A 19,318-nucleotide genomic window follows, 5' to 3' on the forward strand; every position below is an offset into this window, starting at 1 on the left:
TTTAACGTGCATTTACTATTCAAGCACAATAGTCCAATTCCTCCCTTATTCCTGAGCCCATGTAACTGTTTCCAGGATTGTGTGCAGCATTTCTGTGCAGGCCTACTATTTCTAAGCACAACTGGTGAGCCGTTTTAATAAATATTTAAAACAATTAGTGTCATTTGCAATACGCCATTGCTTGCTACATTTGCATACTAATTTAAACCACTGTAGGAAAATTTGAATGGACCAGGCAGTTTTGTGTCAGAGTGCTTTTTGCTTACGACACTTTGTAAACAAGATTTCTTAGAGTACACTAGTGTGTTGCAAACATTTGGACATGGTGGAAGGTGCTTTTGCAAGCATGTCCAGAAATGGAGGCTAACGAATGTCTTTGTTCTCCTGTGCATTTGCGATCTGGACAGGAATTCACAGTTTGTAGCATTTTACTTTTTCCGTTGTTGCTGAATTTTACATGGTTCTCAAAGAACTACTGCAATGACTTCATAGAGTTGTGGCGACGGTTACAAATTGATGTGCAGGGCGATTTGTGGATGCGCCACATTGGTTCGGTACCATAGACAGTGGCATCTAAGTTTGCTGGGGATATTTCTGAAAGCAGCGTTTCTGCTTCCATTATGCTATTGTGTACCTTTTCATACCCTTGTAGAGTGCGGTGTATGGGAATTTGATTTCTTTGCTCTTGTTTGTACAATGCCTCATTGAAGTATGCCTCTGTGTTGGTGGCGTGCATCCACTGACCTGTATTGATATTGTGAAGGTATCTATGCTGATATTGCATTTGCTTCCAAGTAGTGGTGGTAGTTTACAGAGTCATTTTGTTAGTGGCTTCATTCTCATTAAATTGAAAGAATTTTTGTTTTAAGAGCATTGCACTGCCTACAACAGTTTCCAGGATTACTTTTGTGCAGTAAGATTTAAGGGATGAGCGTGATTTCTACCCTCTACTTATGAGGTTCTGAAGGACTTTGGAGGAAAATCTTTTGTAAAAATACTTTTTTCAAATGCTTCCTTGTGGTGTCATTAGCATTTTCACATACTCCATTACCAGTAGTGACAGTTGCAGTCTTTTCAGTAACTTTCACTACCTTTATTTTTCATTTTGATGGAGTCATTACATTCTACTTACTGGTAGGTGCTTTCGTTTTCTTTAGTGACTGTATTAGCTGTTCTCCTTCAACTTTCTGTACATAATCTGCTGGGGGTGGATGGCTACTTTCTATGCTTTTAGGTAGAGCTGAACTATTTCTGCGTTGTTTTCTACATAGTTCCTTTTTGCTAGGCATTCTGTAGCAGCTGCTGTAGAAAAAAAGAAAAGTGTAGGTCTGCACATTTTGTGATGTGCATCTGTGCATGAATGGATAAATATGAAGGTAGGAATACAGATAGAAGTGTGAGATTGTGTAATGGTGTGTTAGTGTACGGTGGGTACGCTATATTGCTATTGGGGGTTACTATAATGCCGGTGACATAACTCAAAGTGAGCAACTGGTGAGGTTCACTTAGTAAGCATGAAGCAAATACCAGTCGGTTGATGCAATTGTGTACCTTAATATACAAGAACAGTGCACCATCTTAGTAAGATTCTCCACAATACCATTGCCTTTGTTGGCTGTCGAGAGTAGGCTTTCTCTGGGTTGTATTTTGAAGTTGACACGCCACTGCCTTTTAGGACCGTGGTGGTTACTGTAACTGTTAAAGACCATAAGACAATTTGTTAATGGCATACTGACTGCATTTGGAGAATGCATTTCATAAAAGGGTGGGGGGATGTGTTGGCAGGAAGACAGTGTCTTTAATTGGATGGCTTTGTATATGATTGGGGATTTGGGAGCATCAGCATTGTTGGTAAGGTGGTACGTGGTTCATTTGTAAGTGTACGGTATGATGTGACGTTTAGCAAGTGTGTGCATTGGATTAGGAATATTTACTTTACAAATGGATTAGTCCTAGTTGTGGAAGGGTGAGAAAAAGGTTAGGAAAGGTGTACAGCTTGGAAAGGAAAGTGTTAGTGTGTGAAATTTCATTAACTTTTCTGCACATATATGCTTCTTACACGAGTACAGCAATTATTACACTTCTTGGATTTATCCACATTTACGATTGGTACTGTTGTCAATGCACACATACATTTCTTTGCCTAACTAATGTTACATTCTGTGAAGTGTGAAAGGTAAGTGGCAGCAACCCTGTTTTTATGCATGCAATGTATGTACTTGGTTTAGGTTGGTAGGATACACTTAGTGCTGCTTTTGTGCGATCATTTTATTTTTGTAGGAGAGGCGGTGGTGTGGAAAAAGAATTGTAGCATTGTCGGAAAGAAAGAAGAAAGTTCCTGTTTGGATATTCCAATGGCTGATATGGGCAAATGAAAACGTTCAAAACAGATACCATTGAAGTGGCACTTGATGGGAGAAATTAAAGTATGTTATGGAGGTTGAGCGGCAGAGACCCTGCTTAGAGACACTTATAACAGAGTTGTAAAAATACTGTAGACAAAATATTTATACCTGTACTTTGTGGTGCTAATGTGATGAATTTGGATGCAGAAATCTTGGATAGTTTGAGAACTTTCTACTGTAGGTGCTTGCGAATCACAGGAGACTTGCACTCTGAATGTTTATCTGTACATATGGAGTGTTGTACAGGACTGATCGTGTTAGATGCAGAGGTCTTGGATGTGATTGATGGATGTGTCTGACTATTTAAAATTACACAATGAGGGAGTGGTGGAAAAAATAGTGGCAAGGGAAGAAGGACTGCTCCTGCTTTACTGGGGAGCGGCTCTCGCAGTAGTTGGGAAAGTACACGTGCCATATCCTGCTCTTCTCAGCATGCTGAGCATGGGAATGGGACTGCGGGGATTATCCAAACAGGCGCTGAGAGTGCGTCACAGGAAAGGGCAGTAATATTGTTTATTACTCGGTGTAGTGAGGCTGACAGAGATGGAGAGATGCAGAGGGTTGATCGTGGGTGATGTCTTTGTGCTAGATCTGCATAGGTATACCCTGGAAAGAGACTTTTATGGCAATTTCAATTAGAAAGGAATAGAGGCTTTGTGGTGCAGTGTCGATGTGTGCAGTTTTGGTGTTGTGCTTGCACTTTGTAGAGAGGTGGCTACTTTCACTACTGTTTATGTTGTCGTGGTGCATTATGGAGTCCTGCATTTGGGTTACATGGCTTGCCCACGTTTGTTCCGTCAACTAAAGACGGTGATGAAAGCAGTGAAGCAGATTTATCCCACTGCCAAGGTGGTTTTCTCATCCATACCACCAAGAAGAGTATTGGACTATCCCAATGCACTTTGTTCTCAGCCAGAGGTCGGATGGTGTCTATCAACAGAAGCATGTGTGATTGTCTGTCCGCTGCTGGGATGTTCTCTTGTGACAATGACATCATTGATCGTTGAAATGTGTACCTTTGCAATGGAAATGGCATTTCTTTGTCCGCCATTGGAAATGTTATTTTGTTTTACTATCTACAGGCTGTGTTGAAGATGTTATTGTAAGAATGTGAGGAGAAAACAAAAACCCCTATATAAACCGAAGAAAATGTGTTTGTTTACAAGCACCTGCAAAAAAAAAAACCCCAAAAAAACCACTAAAGATGAAATCTCCTATGCTGGTTGAAATGTATTCCCCACTCCCACATAGCACGATAAGTCCACGGACACCGCAGTAGTTCTAGGATTACACTTGCCACATATGGGGCTTTTGAGGATGGTGGGCATGGAAATGGGACTTTGGAGGCTAAGAGATTGCTCAATAAGGTTTCTGGGTGTGGTATGTATGCAGAGGCTGTGATAGAGGTGTATTTGTAGAGAGGAATGCAGAAGCCTATGCTTATGGCTGTGTTTCAGGAGACAGTATGGATTTTGGGAGAGTCCTAGATACATTGATTGAAAGTGAATGCAAAACACTGTGCAGTGGCTGCTCATTTTGGATTCGGTCATGTGGCTGTGCACTGGTATGGAGTACGTGCAATGAAGTGGCTGATTTTGGTTCCGCTGTATGCCACTTTGGTGACGCGCGATCATCCAAACATCATTATTCTTCATTGTGGGGGGAAGGTCTAGGACATGCTACCAGAATTTCTCTGCAGTTTGTGATGAAGGCGGCACTTGGCCAGGTCATAGATATGTTTCTAAACTCCTGCATACTTTGTCACATTATGCAGACACAGATGTCGCTGCGGTCTTCTTGATTTGGTCTGCAAATTGAGAGAGACAAATTGTCAAGAAGGCTATTTGTTCCTTTTTCCAACATGTGGCCATGTTATACTTCCACAATGGAAATATTACGTTTCATAGCACAAATATTTTTCCCACAAATGGCACTCATCTTACAGATCCTGGCAATCTTGTTTTTCTGCGACCTATCCAAAATGCATTGCTGCCCTCTTTGGAAGTACGGCAAGCATTTTTCTAGTGGGTGTTGCGCACTTCAACCCTTCGAAACGCAAACAAACACGAAAAAAGCCTCTTGACAGCCAGCCCTTTCTACCTGAATGGACTGCAATGTTTCACAGAGCCACGCCTCATTTACAGCGCAATCTGGAGCGTTTATGCTGCGCAGTGGCCTGCATCCTTTCATTGGCAATTCCATTTTTGACCTTTCCTTTTTGCGTTGTTTTGGTTCTTTCTTGGTCTTGTAACACACGACACGGAAGGGAGGGTACGGAAGGGGCACCACCCACAGGGATAAGCTAGGGCAAGTGGAGAGAGGAAGATGTTGGGTAGCCCTCGCTTAAGTAGGCGGCAGTCATTGTCATGCTCCACTGCCGAACCTTCCCAAGCACTTCGAAGTTGCTCCCCCCTGCAGAGTACTGCGTTACAATACATGCATGTAAACACTGCGACGCCACCAAAAAGTAGAAGAACAGGGTATTTATTACCAAGAGGAATACAACTGAAAAGAAACCCAAACCCAAACTGCCCTTCTTCAGTCAATACACCTTACCTTACAGAATCAGAGCACGCTTCATCATGGCATTCCACTGGTAAGATTCCACCCTGCCGAAGTACATTACACAACAGATCTGCCCCTTTTATTAATAAACATTTACACTTAATGAACAATTGATATTTACATTAACTATATACACGACATTCCATGTCATTATCTTTTCAAATCATTAAAATGCACAATACATAGGATGCTTGAACACATGGAACACCATAACATTTTAATGACTGCTTCATTCTGCAACATTTCCACTCCGAGTCCCCAAATCCACTTTAACAATTCTGGACATGTTCCAAACTTGACCACCTCGTACTCTTACTGCACCTCTCAACACCTGCAATACCTGAACCGGTGTATCATTCTGGATGTCTGCCCCATAACCTGAATGTCATCCAGTTAAATCTGGAACCGGATGCCTGTTGTCAAGAGAAAAGCTAGGACATGCCCAAGAAGTTTAGCAAAGCACCAGGGGCTGAGGACAGGCGGAATGAAAGGGACATGAATTGATGGAGAACCGCTCCAACTGGAACTGCAGGTAGCATCTGTGCTGCAGATGGATGGGTACTATCAGATATGCATCCTTCATATCTAGCCAAACCAGCCAATCTCCTGGCTTCAACACGTCTGAGCATAGCAATCGTCTCCATCTTGAACTGACTATATTCACCAAAAAACGGGTTTATCTCCCTCAGGTTCATGACAGGTCTGGTCCTTCTTGATCCCTAGAAAAACGATGCTGAGGAAATGCTCCGGATGGTAAGGCACTCTTCTCAGCACATGCATGGTCGCCAAAGCTATTAATGCCTAACTTTCCTGTGATAGGATGATACTATAAAGGCAGAGATACATAGTCCAGCGGTTTCTGATAGAATATCTGAAGAATCAAGTGAGTCCCATAAAACAAGCCACCAATTATACAAAAACAAAAAGTTGCGAAAGACCCCCAATTACATTGTCTTAGATAACAGACTCCTGGACCTACTTTGATGGAATTCCGCTTCTCCACAACCCCTGAACCCCCTGGCCCTGGAGCAAAGACTTTCCTAATATGCTGCTGTTACTGTTTGTGTAATTGTCAGGACCCTGAGGAGCTGGTCGTACAGCCTTGCTGCCACCAGCCCGGGAAGAGACTAGGGGGAGCAGGGGGTGAAGAACTTGCATAGGGAAACTGGGCTTTGTCCAAAGATATAAATATGCAAATTTTTCCCTAGATCCTTGGTAAACATTCCCAAAAAGTAGTGAACCCAATTCGGTTGGCTGTCAAGACTCTGCCAATGCGTTGAGCTTGAGCTGAACTTGATAAGAATGCCTTTCATGTACTGTACTCCTGGGAGTTTGAGGCATTGGCATCTCCCAAGAAGCACAACCTGCAACTACCTTGGAATCCAAGATCTCCGCTGATGATTTTGCCTCCTCTGCTAGATCCAAAATCCTTAAAAAAGGACCGGAAATATTAGGCACTCTTGAGGCATGTGTACCATGTATGTCAGTTTCATTAAGTAGGTCACACCCATACAGAGAAAAGTAGACTCCCCTTAGGGTCAATAGATGCAGTTTTTGCTATATCTGGAAGAGATTGCCTCCTGCATCCATATTCATGTTTTGGAATTTTATGATCTGGTATAGATGTTGGTGGACCTGTAGTAAAGACATTTGCTTGAAGTCTTTCTAGTAAAATGCTGATTTGTATTTCTTTCTAGGGTCTTGGTCAAGGACCCTTTGTCTAGTTCCCAGGTGGGGGTTCCGTTTGAATATTGTGAACAGAATCGTTCAGTGGTCTTCCTGGGGAAAGCGGACTGGAGAGCAAACCATGAACGCTCATTGCAGTAAACGCTGTCCAGGGTGAACAGCTATAGGTGTGGTAATGCAGTAAGCTTTGCTGCAAATGATCTTGTGGCAGGGTCATTTTCTTTCCTTTCTCGAGCCAGATACAAGTCCAGTATTAGCAATCTACAGAGAAGTTTGAGGCTGCATCAGCATGTTTGTCAGTGTATTATGGGCAGCAGGACATTGCTCTATATATAAGAAGGAAGCTTAATATGGAGGTTAAAGGTTTAGCAGGTAAGGCAAGCGATTCACAGTATGGGATCTTATTGATGGGGACTTTGAGACAGAGTCTCTGTGCCAGTACGATCCCCACCTCGTCCGTTGATGGGATTTGTGCACTTGATTTGCTCATGGATAGCTGGCAATTGGTCAGAGAAAAAGGTTTTCATGAAGAGTAGGTCTATTTGGATTTTATAGAGGTAAACAATGACAGCAGAATATTTGGCAATTGGGATTGTGTTGTCAGTCGGAGTAGGGTCTGCGGGTTGTTCATTAGCTTACCAGGTTTATAGATTAAGGCTCAGATGCAAAGAAGTTGAGAAGGTTCTTAGGGATTAGCTCATCTTCTTGGCATCCCTTTGGGGTTGGTTGTGGTAGTTCTATTTCATCTACCAACAGTGTAGCATGCATCTTTCCTTATAGCTGTGGTTTTCTGGTTGCTGCATTTGACAAATGGCGAGATTGCTTTCTTGTCCTAGTTCTCTTTACCGATTCCATCATGGGTCTTGAAGAATGTTCATAGTAGTCAGGCTCAGGTAGATGCTTCAGCAGGTATCTGGAAATGAAGGGTTCCTGGAGTCTTTGGTTGACTGGTCTGAAGGATGTTATGCCCAAATTTTAATGACAGGTGGAAGAAAGGAAAGAGTGAAGGGATGCTGCTTATCTGGTTACTTAATTCGAATACTTGGGTTCTAATGTGTGTGGGTAGGCCTTCCAGCCCAAGGGGTTGAAGGTGACAGATTCTTCATTGAAGAAAGTTTGTTGCATGAAATTTCCCTGGATCTTACCAGCTCCCCAGTTAGCGAGCACAGCTTAGACTGCCACAGAGGAGATAAACTAGTAATGGGCACACGGGGGGGGGGGGGGGGGATAGGGAGGGAATCAACATGGCTTGCCACCATCCTGCAGGCCACTTGGTAAGGAATACAATAAATGAAATGGCCTCCCTGAGCTGGGAGGCAAAGCCGGCCCAGTTTAAGGCCCAGTTCGCTCTTCGCGCCAGTCCATGTCTACTGCTGCATCTAATCTCCAAAATCACTCTTATTTTTCCCCTCCATCTGGCATGCCTGTAACCTTCACATAGTGCTGCATTATTCTGGCACGATCCTTTCCCGGAGTACTCGTCACCCGCAAAAGGCAAGAAGAATCCCAAGTAGTACTGTTTTGTGCTCGTTCTTCTGTGCGTGTCCTCTAAACAGTACTATTGTTACACTGTTACCACTAATATCCACAATGTTTATCCAGTTTACCCACATCTACCATTCGCACAAACTATCCAAGCCCACTATCACTTGGCACAGGTCGTCCCTCACTTGTGACCCCCCCCCCCCCACAACACTTCACCAGCAAACTTATAGGCACCTCCTAGCCTTATGCCTCCTTTTCCCCCAACCACTCTTTACATCTGTGATGACCCACTATGCTACCATCACCCACCTAGTTATATCACCCTAAGCAGTCACTACCCTCTAGAGGCCTACCACCTTTATGCCTACCTTGCGACCCACCCGCAAGCAGACCCATACTGCATAGCTTAGCATTTTGCTATATACCTGCAACCTACCCGATCTTGCCTGCCTTGTGTTGCACCTGTAATTTGCCCTCAACCTATCCGATTTTGACTCTTATCCTCGTGCTACATATGCTACTTGCCTGGAACCATCCAGATAATGTTGTGCCTGCCTCATGCTGCTCTTGTAATTTGCCTGCAACCTACCCGATTTTGACTTTTCATCCTTGTGCTGTACATGTAATTTGCCTGTAACACCATATCCACTGTAACTACCGCCTAGATGCCTCTGGGCTTTGTTCGCTGCTATAAATACAAAAATAAATAAGTGGTGGTGCGGTCAGACCCACTGTCAAGGGAGAAGTTCTTGAATGCAACAGTCCTCACAAAAGACAGAGGACAAAGAATCCAGTTTACATATATGGGTCTGGGATTGTAGTCTACACTGAGAAAGCTAAGGGCGATAAGGACAGAATAAAGTACTGAAGGCTTTTATTGCTGTACCCGACAAGACTGAACTGCGTTAACGAAGGCGAAACTGTTTCTCCTTGTTGCTACAGGGGCTGACCTGTCATATCGAGAGTCATGAAGGCGGAATGGTTTAACGTCTTGAGTTATTATTGCTGGTTTAGCTGCCACTTGGTCTGACCCGTTTGGGATCTAATGTTGCACCTTAATGTTGTAGGCAGAGGGCAGGATCATCCAGATGTCTGAGATGGTCTACGAAGAGCATGGCCTGTGCGAAATGTGCGGTGTTGGAGTGTGAAAGAGTAGGAGGGTTCATTGACTGGGCTGTGTTGGCCACAACGGCTCGTGCTGCGCTGAGGGACGTGAAGTGTGTGTAGTGTCCTAGGGGTTGGAGGATGGAGAGGTGCAAGCCGAAGGGAGGTGCAACAAAGCAGCAGGAAGGGGAAAAGGTGGGATCGGCAGGGTGGGCAGAGTTATGGTGCGAGATTTATGCCAATGGGCATTGACAGGATTTGAGGGTGGCTTGCCAGCGAGCTGCTGTACCACCTTATTACTGTTAAGGTGTGCGGAGTTGGCAGGATAGAGGGAGGGTTTTGTGAACTGGGTGAGTTGTGTACTGGAGGCTGGTGTGTACTGATGGGGTTTTGGATAGTGTCACGCCAGTGTGCTACCCAAGCTGACCAGGGGTGGGGGGCAGGTGTGGGGAGGGACGGAGCGAGGCAGGCAAGAGCCTCAGAAAAAGGCTCAATTCAATCTTAAGCACAAAGGGGGTCGCTGGCCCTTACCTGGTCGATGGGTGTCCACAACTCGATCAGAGCTAAATTAAGCAAGTTGTGTCCAGTGCTTTTGACTACATCACTTCCTGGAGTTAAAAAGGGCCCATTCAGGGGCTGGGTGGGAACTGGGAGGCGGGGGTAAGGGGGTCGGAGGGAGGACAGAGCGATGTAGGCACATTGCAAGGGATGCAGAAAAAGGCTCGATTCAACCCCAAGTGCATTAGGGGCACAAGAGGTGGGCAGAGGTCACTGGCCCTTACCTGGTCTGTGCTAGAATCACCTGCACACATTCCTCCAATGGATAACCCAGTGAGTGTTCAGTGTTTATGCTTGATTTGTTTAATTGATGGTGAACCCTAGAGTGTAGAAAAGGTTTACAGCCCTTTGTGTTCTCTAGGCAGGACTGCAGTGTCTAGCCGTTATGACCCAATTGTCTAGATAGGGATCGACTGGAAGGTTCTCTCTGCCTTAAGGGAGCTACCACTACTGCAAAACCTTCATGAACACACGTGGTATCGTTGCTGCTCAAAAAAGGTAGTACCTTGAACTGGAAGAGTCTTGCCTCTACCATGAAACTTAAAAATCTTCGTTGACTGAACATAGAACTATGAAAGTATGCCTCCTTCATGTCCAGTGTTGCCATTAATTTACCTTTCTTTAATAAATGGTATGACCTCCCTGCAGGGCAGTCATTCGTAATTTAACAAACTGGTTTGCTGAGCACAAATCTGTTACTGAGCATACATTTTGTGCTGTCATTTTTGGGGGACTAGAAAATCGAGCATAAATGTCCTTTTTTACCCGATGTGGTGGTACAGGTTCGATAGCTTCCTTTAATGGTGCCTCAACCTCCTTCAGTAGTATTAGTTCCTGATGTGCGGTTGTCATTTTTCTTTCCTGCAGAGGTAGACTGCGAGGAAGCTTCAGTGGCTTGAAGCACTACCCCTGGGACACTGAACACGCACTGATCTGAGCTTATGCCCTTCCATGCATGAGTGAACGATTTTGTACTCCCCTTTGGCCCCTGGAATGCATGGGAGGGGACTCTAATACTCGAGTCACTGTTTCTGGGTGGACGTGGACCCTCTACTGGGTGGTTGCCTACACCTGGTCTTCCTTCTGCATATTTGGTGAGGGTTCTTGGGTGGTTGTGACTGTACCAGTGTACCAGTTGGCGCTGACCGAAAGCACAGTATTTGCTTGGAACCCGTGGTTCTGAACAGATCTCGCAGAGATCTGACCAGTCTCTTTAGGGTGTCATTTTTTAGCCCATTCTAGGGTTTCATCTACCTGTGTCACAAATAAGTATGACTCTTCCATGAGAGTAGCCGAGTTTCCGAACTGCTTAGCATTGCATGCCTCTTGGCTAAGACTGCCCCCACCATCGGTCGGCCCGCTGTCTCTTCTGCATCCAAATTATCTTGATAATAGCATTTCCAGAGATTTCCCCCTCCTGCTTTGAACTTTGTAAATGTTCCCTGTATTTCCTTGGGTATGTGTGGCAAGACCCTCCATTTTATCCCATTGGGATCTGTTGCACCTGGCCATCAGCGCTGTAGAGTTCGCGATTCTCACAATGTACTTTCCTCAGAGCATGAATGCTGCCCGGGTCGGGAGGATCGTTCAGGGGCAACCTGCGTCTTGGAAACAAGACAACACAGCACAGCACTGGTTCGAATCCCTGGTCCACGCTTAAGAGATCAGTCAGTATTAAGCGTGTTATAAATAACAATTATGTATGTGCCTACTATCCTCATCTGGCGGGTATTCAGTAACTTCCATAGTTAGTGTTGCCCTTTTGCAAGCTGTAGTGTAATCTGGGTAGGTTGTTCCCTTATACGGGGTCTCCAGGTGAGGGTATATACTGATCAACCCTAGGGTTCACTGTCCTAGTGGAGGCCGTAGAGAGGGATTAATACTCTTATGGCATTTAGTAGAGGCATGCAGTGCGTGACCAGTTTCTCTTGTTCCAACACATGACCTAACAAATATATCTTTTTGGTGCATTCTTCTGCCAGAATCCCAAATTTTGTAGCTGCTCGTGACCAGGTCAGAGTATAGGCTAGTGTCCTCCATAGGGGATGAGGACACTTGGCTCTTCCTCCTCTGGTGAGGGCATTGTGCAATCATTGGGATCTACATCCTGTTGGGGAACTAGGTGCAAGTCAGAGCCCTCCGAGAGGTCCTGTGACTCGTGATGAGTAGGTCTCTTACTGTGGGCTAGACTGTTCCTGAAACCTTGCCTTTTTTTTGCAGCGGTCTCCTCTGGTCTAGCGACTGATGTTCCCTTTCTGGGGCGTTCATGGCCCTCCATAAAGGAAGCCATTGTCTCTCTAAATGTCTTCATGGACCACTCCTTCTACCCAGAGTGGGGCCCATCAGCATAAGAAATGTCACCCGCTGGGCTACCACCTTCATCTTGCCAGGCCTCCTTGGAGTGCGATATCTCCTCCAACTTCTTCCATCGACTCCGAAATGGAGCTTTACCACTCTAACATTACCTTTAACATTTTGTGTGGTGGGTGTAGATATCTCGAGGATATCCTTGGTTTGTGTGCATTTTGACTTTTCAGGGTTGTGCGCCATTGTGATCAACATGTAGGGAATGTCACTATTTGGAGTTGAAGGGGGCCCCATTGGTGCTCTTTTGTCGACCGGTGTAGTCTTCGCGTCTATAGACTTTTCCTGCCGGCATCTCTTTGTGCAGACGTTGAGGACCGATCTCGACCTCTGCTTGAGAAACCTCAACCGTGCATACCCAACTATCTGTTGCAGTCCCACCCTGTGCAGACTCCTCCTGCATTGCGTATGTAGCCCAATGTTTCTGCCTATGTTCAGTGTTTTTGGCTTGAACTGTTGGCACACCTGGCAGTGGTCGCCAGATTCACACAAGGTATGTAACAATGGTTTACCCCATCAGGGAAATTTCTAATTGCACCGCAGACAAAACGTAATGGTGTGTTCCACATAAGGGAAAGCAGGTTTCAACGCAGCCTTAATGTTGGGCAGTATAAGCATTGGGAAATGCCTAAAATATGCTACTGGTAACCATGAAATCTCAACCCGGTCTCCCTATTGTACTCCTCGACGCTGTAACTTTCTTGCCATCCAGCGCTCTCGTGTGGACTCGGTTTTTTCGTGCCTCGCATTGTCTCAAAGTTGCTGCCATCTAATGGAGGGCAAAAAATAAATCTGAGGACGCAGACACATGTAGGATTATGGGTCCATGTACACATGAAATAGGGATAGTGTTACAGGAACGCCCTTGTCAACACCCAGTTTTTCGAATTCGAAAAAGGATTTAATCCTCCGAGCCTACGGGTTGGCAGACCATGTATAGCCTGTGAATCGAAGAAGATTCACAGGCGCCTGAAAAAAAGTTTTAGCTTTCTTCCACTCCCCCCGACCCCCTTTACATTTTGGTGGATTTCACAATTAATGTGCTTACGTCCATAAAAGTGCCTTGCATTTAATGCATTTTTCATGCAAATGGCTTGCATAGAACCGCATGAAGTGAAACGGGTGCAGCATTTGAGATTATGAAGATACCTTCGTTTGGTAGGAGTCTGTGTAATGACTGAAGGTTAATGATCCACATCAGATCCAAGTCATGTCATGCAACTTTTCAGTTCATGTTGCACTGGTGTTTCTACAATTTTGAAATATTTTCGTACAGATGTGCGTCAAGATCAATTTTCTACCATTTTCATGTCAAAATGCCCCATGCCAGGCAGTAAATGCTGGTACAGGTCTGGTTTTAACTTGTTATTTTGGTACATGTAGTGCCATATTTCCCATTATAATCCCAGTACTGCAAATTCCAGAATGTAAAATTAAAAAGCAGGCCTGGACTAGCTTAAAAAGCAGGCCTGGACTAGCATCTCCCGACTGGAATGGGGCATGCACGCGCGTAGGATACCGTTGCAAATTCCTTTATGTAGAAGTTAATGCTGGAAAGGTTGTTTTGGCAGGTTCACTCAATTGAGTGTACGTTTTAGATGTGCACCTTTGCTGTTGCCCCACGCAGGTTGGCGATATGAGCATCCCAGTACATGCATACATGCATGCATGCATCCGTGGCGATTTTACCGTTAATGGATTGCTCATTATCGCACTCGGTACTCCGCTTCCCCCCTCACTCCCAACCCCCAAATTGTAAAATTATTTCCGAGTAGTTCTACAGTTGGGTGCAGGCTTTAATTGTCCTGGGCATTATGGATCCTTTTGACGATGCTGCGACATACTCCAGGTTTCTACGTTTGAAGGAGGAGACGCGTGTCCATGTCCACGTCCCTTCTTCTGGCTGGAGTGACTTAGTTCGATTAAGTCGTTGGTTCGATCATGTTCTGTTGCCTGGTCCCTTACAGGACAGAGGACCGTAGGCATGGTACCTACAGTTTATTGCCAGTCAAGGTATGTTCCCATGGCATTGACAAATCCTTACGACTTTTGCGCAGTCCCACAAAGCGCCTTTAGAGCTTGGGTCTCTTTTGGACATCTCTTCTTTCTAGCAAAGGTTTTTAGCAACTCTTACATTTGCTTCAAAGGGGTGCTCCAGCAGACCTGCTAATAGTCTGGAAACCAACTGATGTTTTTGGGGACGGCCTTTTTCCTCATTCTCCTACGTTTGAGGTGCACCCTGGCCAACCTTTTTTGCTAGTGCAAGGCGAGCCTCTCCGTTTCTTTCCGCTTATTTTTGTGCAAGCTGCCTTAAGCTGAGCTCTGCAGGGACACATGCCCTCTTAACCTTTCTGAAAGCTGCATTTTTGTTACTTGTGTTGTGCACGAATTAAGGCTGGGTGCAGTGAACTGATGTTTACTCTTTCTGGTGTGCTACTCTGTGGAACTATTTTTTACTGCGAGAATGTCTGAAAACCAGATGTCAAAGTGCGTGCTGATCCTGGCTGGAGCCTTGTTTTCACATCTTTTGCCCCTTTCGGTCAGAAATTATCATATACAATCATGCATGTCACGACTCATGCATGTCACTAGAAGTCGGGAATTAGACCATGTGCTCCCAATCCACATCCCAGTCAGGAGTCTTGTTGCTTGTGCCTCCATCCCCATCTCTCTGAATGGTGCAATGTCTACTCAGACTGAACTTGGGATACAAGGAGAGAATCCAGACATTCTGTGTGCCGCCTGCTGAAACCAACAAAATATACTAGACATGATGCCAGAGGGCAGCAATGCCAAGACAGCCACTGAAAACTGCTGGACCCTTCTTCTGCAACAAGTAGATGTCCAAACCGGTGGTTCACCCTCTGTTAAAACTAGTGGGCAAAAACCAGTCTAGGATCCACACTGCCATCCTGCTCTCTTCAAACCGTGGAAGTGTTTTTGGGCCACCACAGAGAAAGGACACAGTCCAGCCTTGGGGCTGGACACTTAGCAGATGGTCTCAAACCCGGTCACCTTGCTGCCGTTTCCCACCGTGAAAAGGGGCCTGCTAGAAGCCTGTGCACATCCATCCTGCAACCAAGTGCCTGCTTATCTCTGTGTCCTGGGGGTCCTCCAGAATTGTGTGACCCTGAAGTAGCCTTCCATCGTCTTAGTCCAGCCTGTGGGAGGTTATCAGAACTATGAAGTCTTGAGTGACCAGTGCAGGCTGCCGAACCAAAACCAGACACCTAAACCTACCCCTGCATCAACAAACCCTGAACGGCCACCAATCGGACCAAAGTTAGGAGTAGTAATCCCTAGCGCCCCTTACTCACCTGGAAGTGTTGGTTGTCCAAGTTGGCGTTCAAGGGGTAAACGTCCAAGCTTTTCTTGGAACACCCCTTCTCCCAGAAACAGAAATTGGGCATCAAGTCCAATCCTAGTTACCCATAACTGACATTCCCAGCGGTGGAGCCTTGCCCTAGGATTATGAGGGCGCCTCCTCCTTCCCACTCTAGGAAATCTGAATTGAGATCAGCAACTTCCCTTAAGGGGAAAACTATTCATTTTCTACAACTTGTGTTTTCACAATACAAAACAATTATTTTATTGAGCCATATGTTTTTCTAGAAGGCAACTATCGGGATTCCCTTAAACCCCTCCAAAAGTATTGAACCTGATCTTACTTGGAAGATAGTTGCCAACTTTCGTGCTCCTTTCGAATTGTAAGGTGTTGTATATGTTATAGTTTTCATCCCCACTAACTTCTATCAGTATTGCTTTTTACTGTACATCGAAAATCGTTCATTTTAAGTGATTGGGTGGAGACAATGGATTACCCAACTATGAGCGAACACGTTAATAGTGTCCCTTACCTTTAATACCAGGTTCAACTTCATGCAACCCATTGATGTCGAGTAGTTTTGTTCTTGTGTGCACCTCGGTTACTTACTAGTCCGTCGACTGCACTTTGTACCACGTCCATCTCCCTCCTGAACCATGCCCCCTGCTTCGCCTGCCCACCCCCCACCCCCAAAACACCCATACCCCCCTGCATTTACGGCGCTGCCACTCACCCCACCAAGAGAGTTTGGTTAAACTTTGGTTAAGTTCCAAGAAGGCAACTTAGTGGTTCAACAAGGTTACAGACGAGCAGGTTCTCAGCACCTCCATAGCATCTTCACTTCATTCATAGATCTTGTGACTTACCAACAGGACTAGTCCAAAACATGTGTGCTGGGTCCGTTTGGGTACTGTTATGCTCCATGTTTTTCCTAAGGACATTGCATATGGTTGCCCAATTTTGACATTTACAAATTCAGTTTGAACCAGCCTTCTAACGGTTGTAGCATGTCGCGTAGGTAGCTGCCAGGGGTGCCTGTCGGAAGACTTGTGCAGCATGGAATATCCTGAGACTATTAAAACATGGGAGGAAATTAGATCAAGTGAACACCCCAATTATTTACTGGTAAAGTCTTACAATTGCAGTCCCAGATCCCATCCTCCTGGCCTGTGCGACTTGTCAAACATTGTGTCAGTAGGATTACAGGTAGGATGTCTGGTGATTTACAGACAGCGATGGGTAGTTGAGGACTCAAAATACGAGCCATGCCAAAGCAGACAAGCCCTCCCGTTGCTACTGCAAATGAACAATGGGAAAATGGGCTTTCCTTTATCCAGCGGCTCAAGATGCTGACACGGACACGCACAATGTGGCGGAAACAGCTGCGACGAAACCACCACTTTGAAAAGGCCAGCGGTTTAAATAGCCACGAGGAAAACACATTAAGCGACACATCTGGAGGGAGAGCCTTTCTAGTCTGCTTTCACAGTATCACAAGTATGCCCCACCCACTTTACAGCATACAAAGCGCCTCGCCTCTCAGTGTAATCTAATTTACACTGCTCCACCCCCGTAAAAACAAGAAACGAGCTCACAAACAGGTGATGGGCAATAATTAATCTACTGCAGGCCAGAAGAGTTCTAAAAAACAAAGTACAAACTTTATTTTGTTTCTTTACAAAGGCACCATGGCCTCACTGGGTTTTTTTTTTGTTTCTTGCTTTCTTTACAAAATATAACAGCTCCTCAATACAGACCAGACTTTGAAAAATCGTAAAAAAACAAGAAATTCAACAGAACAAGACATCGTGGATGTGGGTGGGAGCTTGCCGAATGGCAGGCACTGCGCACATGGTTAAGACCAGGGGATGAACAGGAGGGCCACTGAAAGGAAAATGGCGATGGATTCTCGATGGGAAGAAACGAGACAGGAATGGATGGGGGATTAGGACCACAGGACACCAAACGCCAGTTTCCAGACCCACGAAATACCCCACAGAGAACGATTTAAGTGCTTAAGGAGGACAACATTGGGGTGAAGGTGGGGTAAAGGATTAGAGATTTATAGTTCCTATTGTATATGGAAAACCCACTCTTGAGCGCTTTGCTTTTCTCTCAACAAGTGTCACAAGCATGGTGTACAATGCTGTATGAACTTGGTGTTAAAACACGGCTTCCATCTTCAGCTCCAGCAAGCCCCTCCCCAAAATGCTTGTTTCCACCTGCAATGAATAGCAGGCAACGCTGGTTGGTTCATTCTCTTGAATTACAGTATTGGTCAGGTCATAAAAGAGACCCAAAATCTTATGCATTTTTTATCAAATGTTCAGCATTTGAGATGTTTGGGGGCAGAGGGTGGAGAGTACACCTGTCCCTTGCTCCCGGTCTCCCAAGCAGTGCTTAATCCTGATGTCAGGGGAGCTCCCCATCACCAAAGGCGTCGTCCTTGCTATGTTCTGCATCGCTGTCGTCGCACTCCGTGTCGGATGCAGTGTCAGTGTCTGCAACATGCTCCGAACATGGCCAACTTGGGTTTACTATGACTGCCCGCCGCCGCTCTTCCTCCATTTGCTGGTTCTCTTGTGTGCCTTCTATGTGCTGGATTGCCTGAGTAAGCAGGAGAAGAAAAAGGCAATATCGTCAGTAAAAGAGGTTGAGACTCTTCAAATACACATAATGGACAACAAAATGCAATTTACACCACTACATTTTAAAAATATGCACCCATAATCGACAAACATCACACTTGATAGGCTGAGATACTGTCAAACGTTTAACAGACAAATCCAGGCTAATCTTTAGACCCTGGAGCATCCTCTGCTCTAACCAGTTTCTTGCACGTAACGGGCACAATGAAAGATTCACAATTACACCAAAAATAACTGCTTTAATGTGCCCTATATGAAGATCATGTGTTGTCCTAAGAAAGCTTGATAAGGAGTCCAAGAAAGACCAGTCTGTCAAAGGTGAACACATTCCAAGCTAGTGCCACTTGAGTTTGTAGAAGAGTGGAGTTAGGGCAGAAAATAGAGGTGGATGGGCAGAGCACCCACCTACATCACCACTTGTTCACAAATACAAAATGCAAGACAATGGATTTTTAAAACAGAGAAGCTGTAGTTCCGAGGAAACCTTCCTGGCTCCTCATGCCCTTTCACAGAGGAGTGGATCTGTAACCTAAGAAAATGGGGGCAGAGGATCCGGAAACCTAGCTAGTCTACAATACGAAATTTAAATAGTCCCATGGTGCAAAAATGCGAAGAGTTTGACATCTGAAAGATATCCAACCATTTCAACATCCTTTTCAATGAAGCAATAAGGGTATAACGACCCCTTTTACTTGGCCCCAAAGTATCTACAATAAACTTCTACATTCCTTTCCTTCAGAAACCTAGTCATCTTCCCATCATCAAGCTTACTGCAAATAAATCAGGGTTAGCGCGTACCTAGGGGTTTAATTTAGGCTCATATTGAAAAGGTAGGTTTAAAGAAATGTTGGGGGTGGGGGAGGCATAGAAATTAAAGCTAGCTGATGCAGCACACTGGGAACCCAATGGGGCCAGATAATCAAAAATGTGAGTTCTTGGTTGTCCAAGCCCGAAATAGCAAAAAGGCAGGATTCTTAATCTTCCTGGCCTGTTTGCTTGGTTACCCTGCTCCAAAACTTTGTGAGCCAGCATTTTCTTAACCAGAACCTGTAATGGAGCCTGGGGCATGGACATCTTTGGAGGGCCCACCCTCCACCAAAGAAAAAGAAATTATGGGATGAGAATAACTGTTCACACCGACAGACCCTCCCCTCTTGTCGCGATCACAACCTTTAGCT

General features: G+C 45.1%; 1 protein-coding gene across 8 annotated transcripts in view; it reads right to left on the reverse strand.

Moving 5' to 3' along the window:
• Nucleotides 1-17,131: 17,131 nt before the first annotated feature.
• Nucleotides 17,132-19,318, reverse strand: part of TFAP4 (transcription factor AP-4) — a 101,072-nt gene continuing 98,885 nt past the window's right edge. For all 8 annotated transcript variants that reach the window (XM_069646839.1, XM_069646834.1, XM_069646836.1 and 5 more), the window contains one exon: nt 17,132-18,099. In XM_069646839.1, the coding sequence (XP_069502940.1) occupies nt 17,905-18,099 (195 nt within the window). In that variant the 3' untranslated portion in view covers nt 17,132-17,904. The remainder of the gene's footprint in view (nt 18,100-19,318) is intronic.

Source organism: Ambystoma mexicanum, chromosome 2q (genome assembly GCF_040938575.1).
Source record: "Ambystoma mexicanum isolate Mex_15411 chromosome 2q, UKY_AmexF1_1, whole genome shotgun sequence".
Classification (NCBI taxonomy): domain Eukaryota; kingdom Metazoa; phylum Chordata; class Amphibia; order Caudata; family Ambystomatidae; genus Ambystoma; species Ambystoma mexicanum.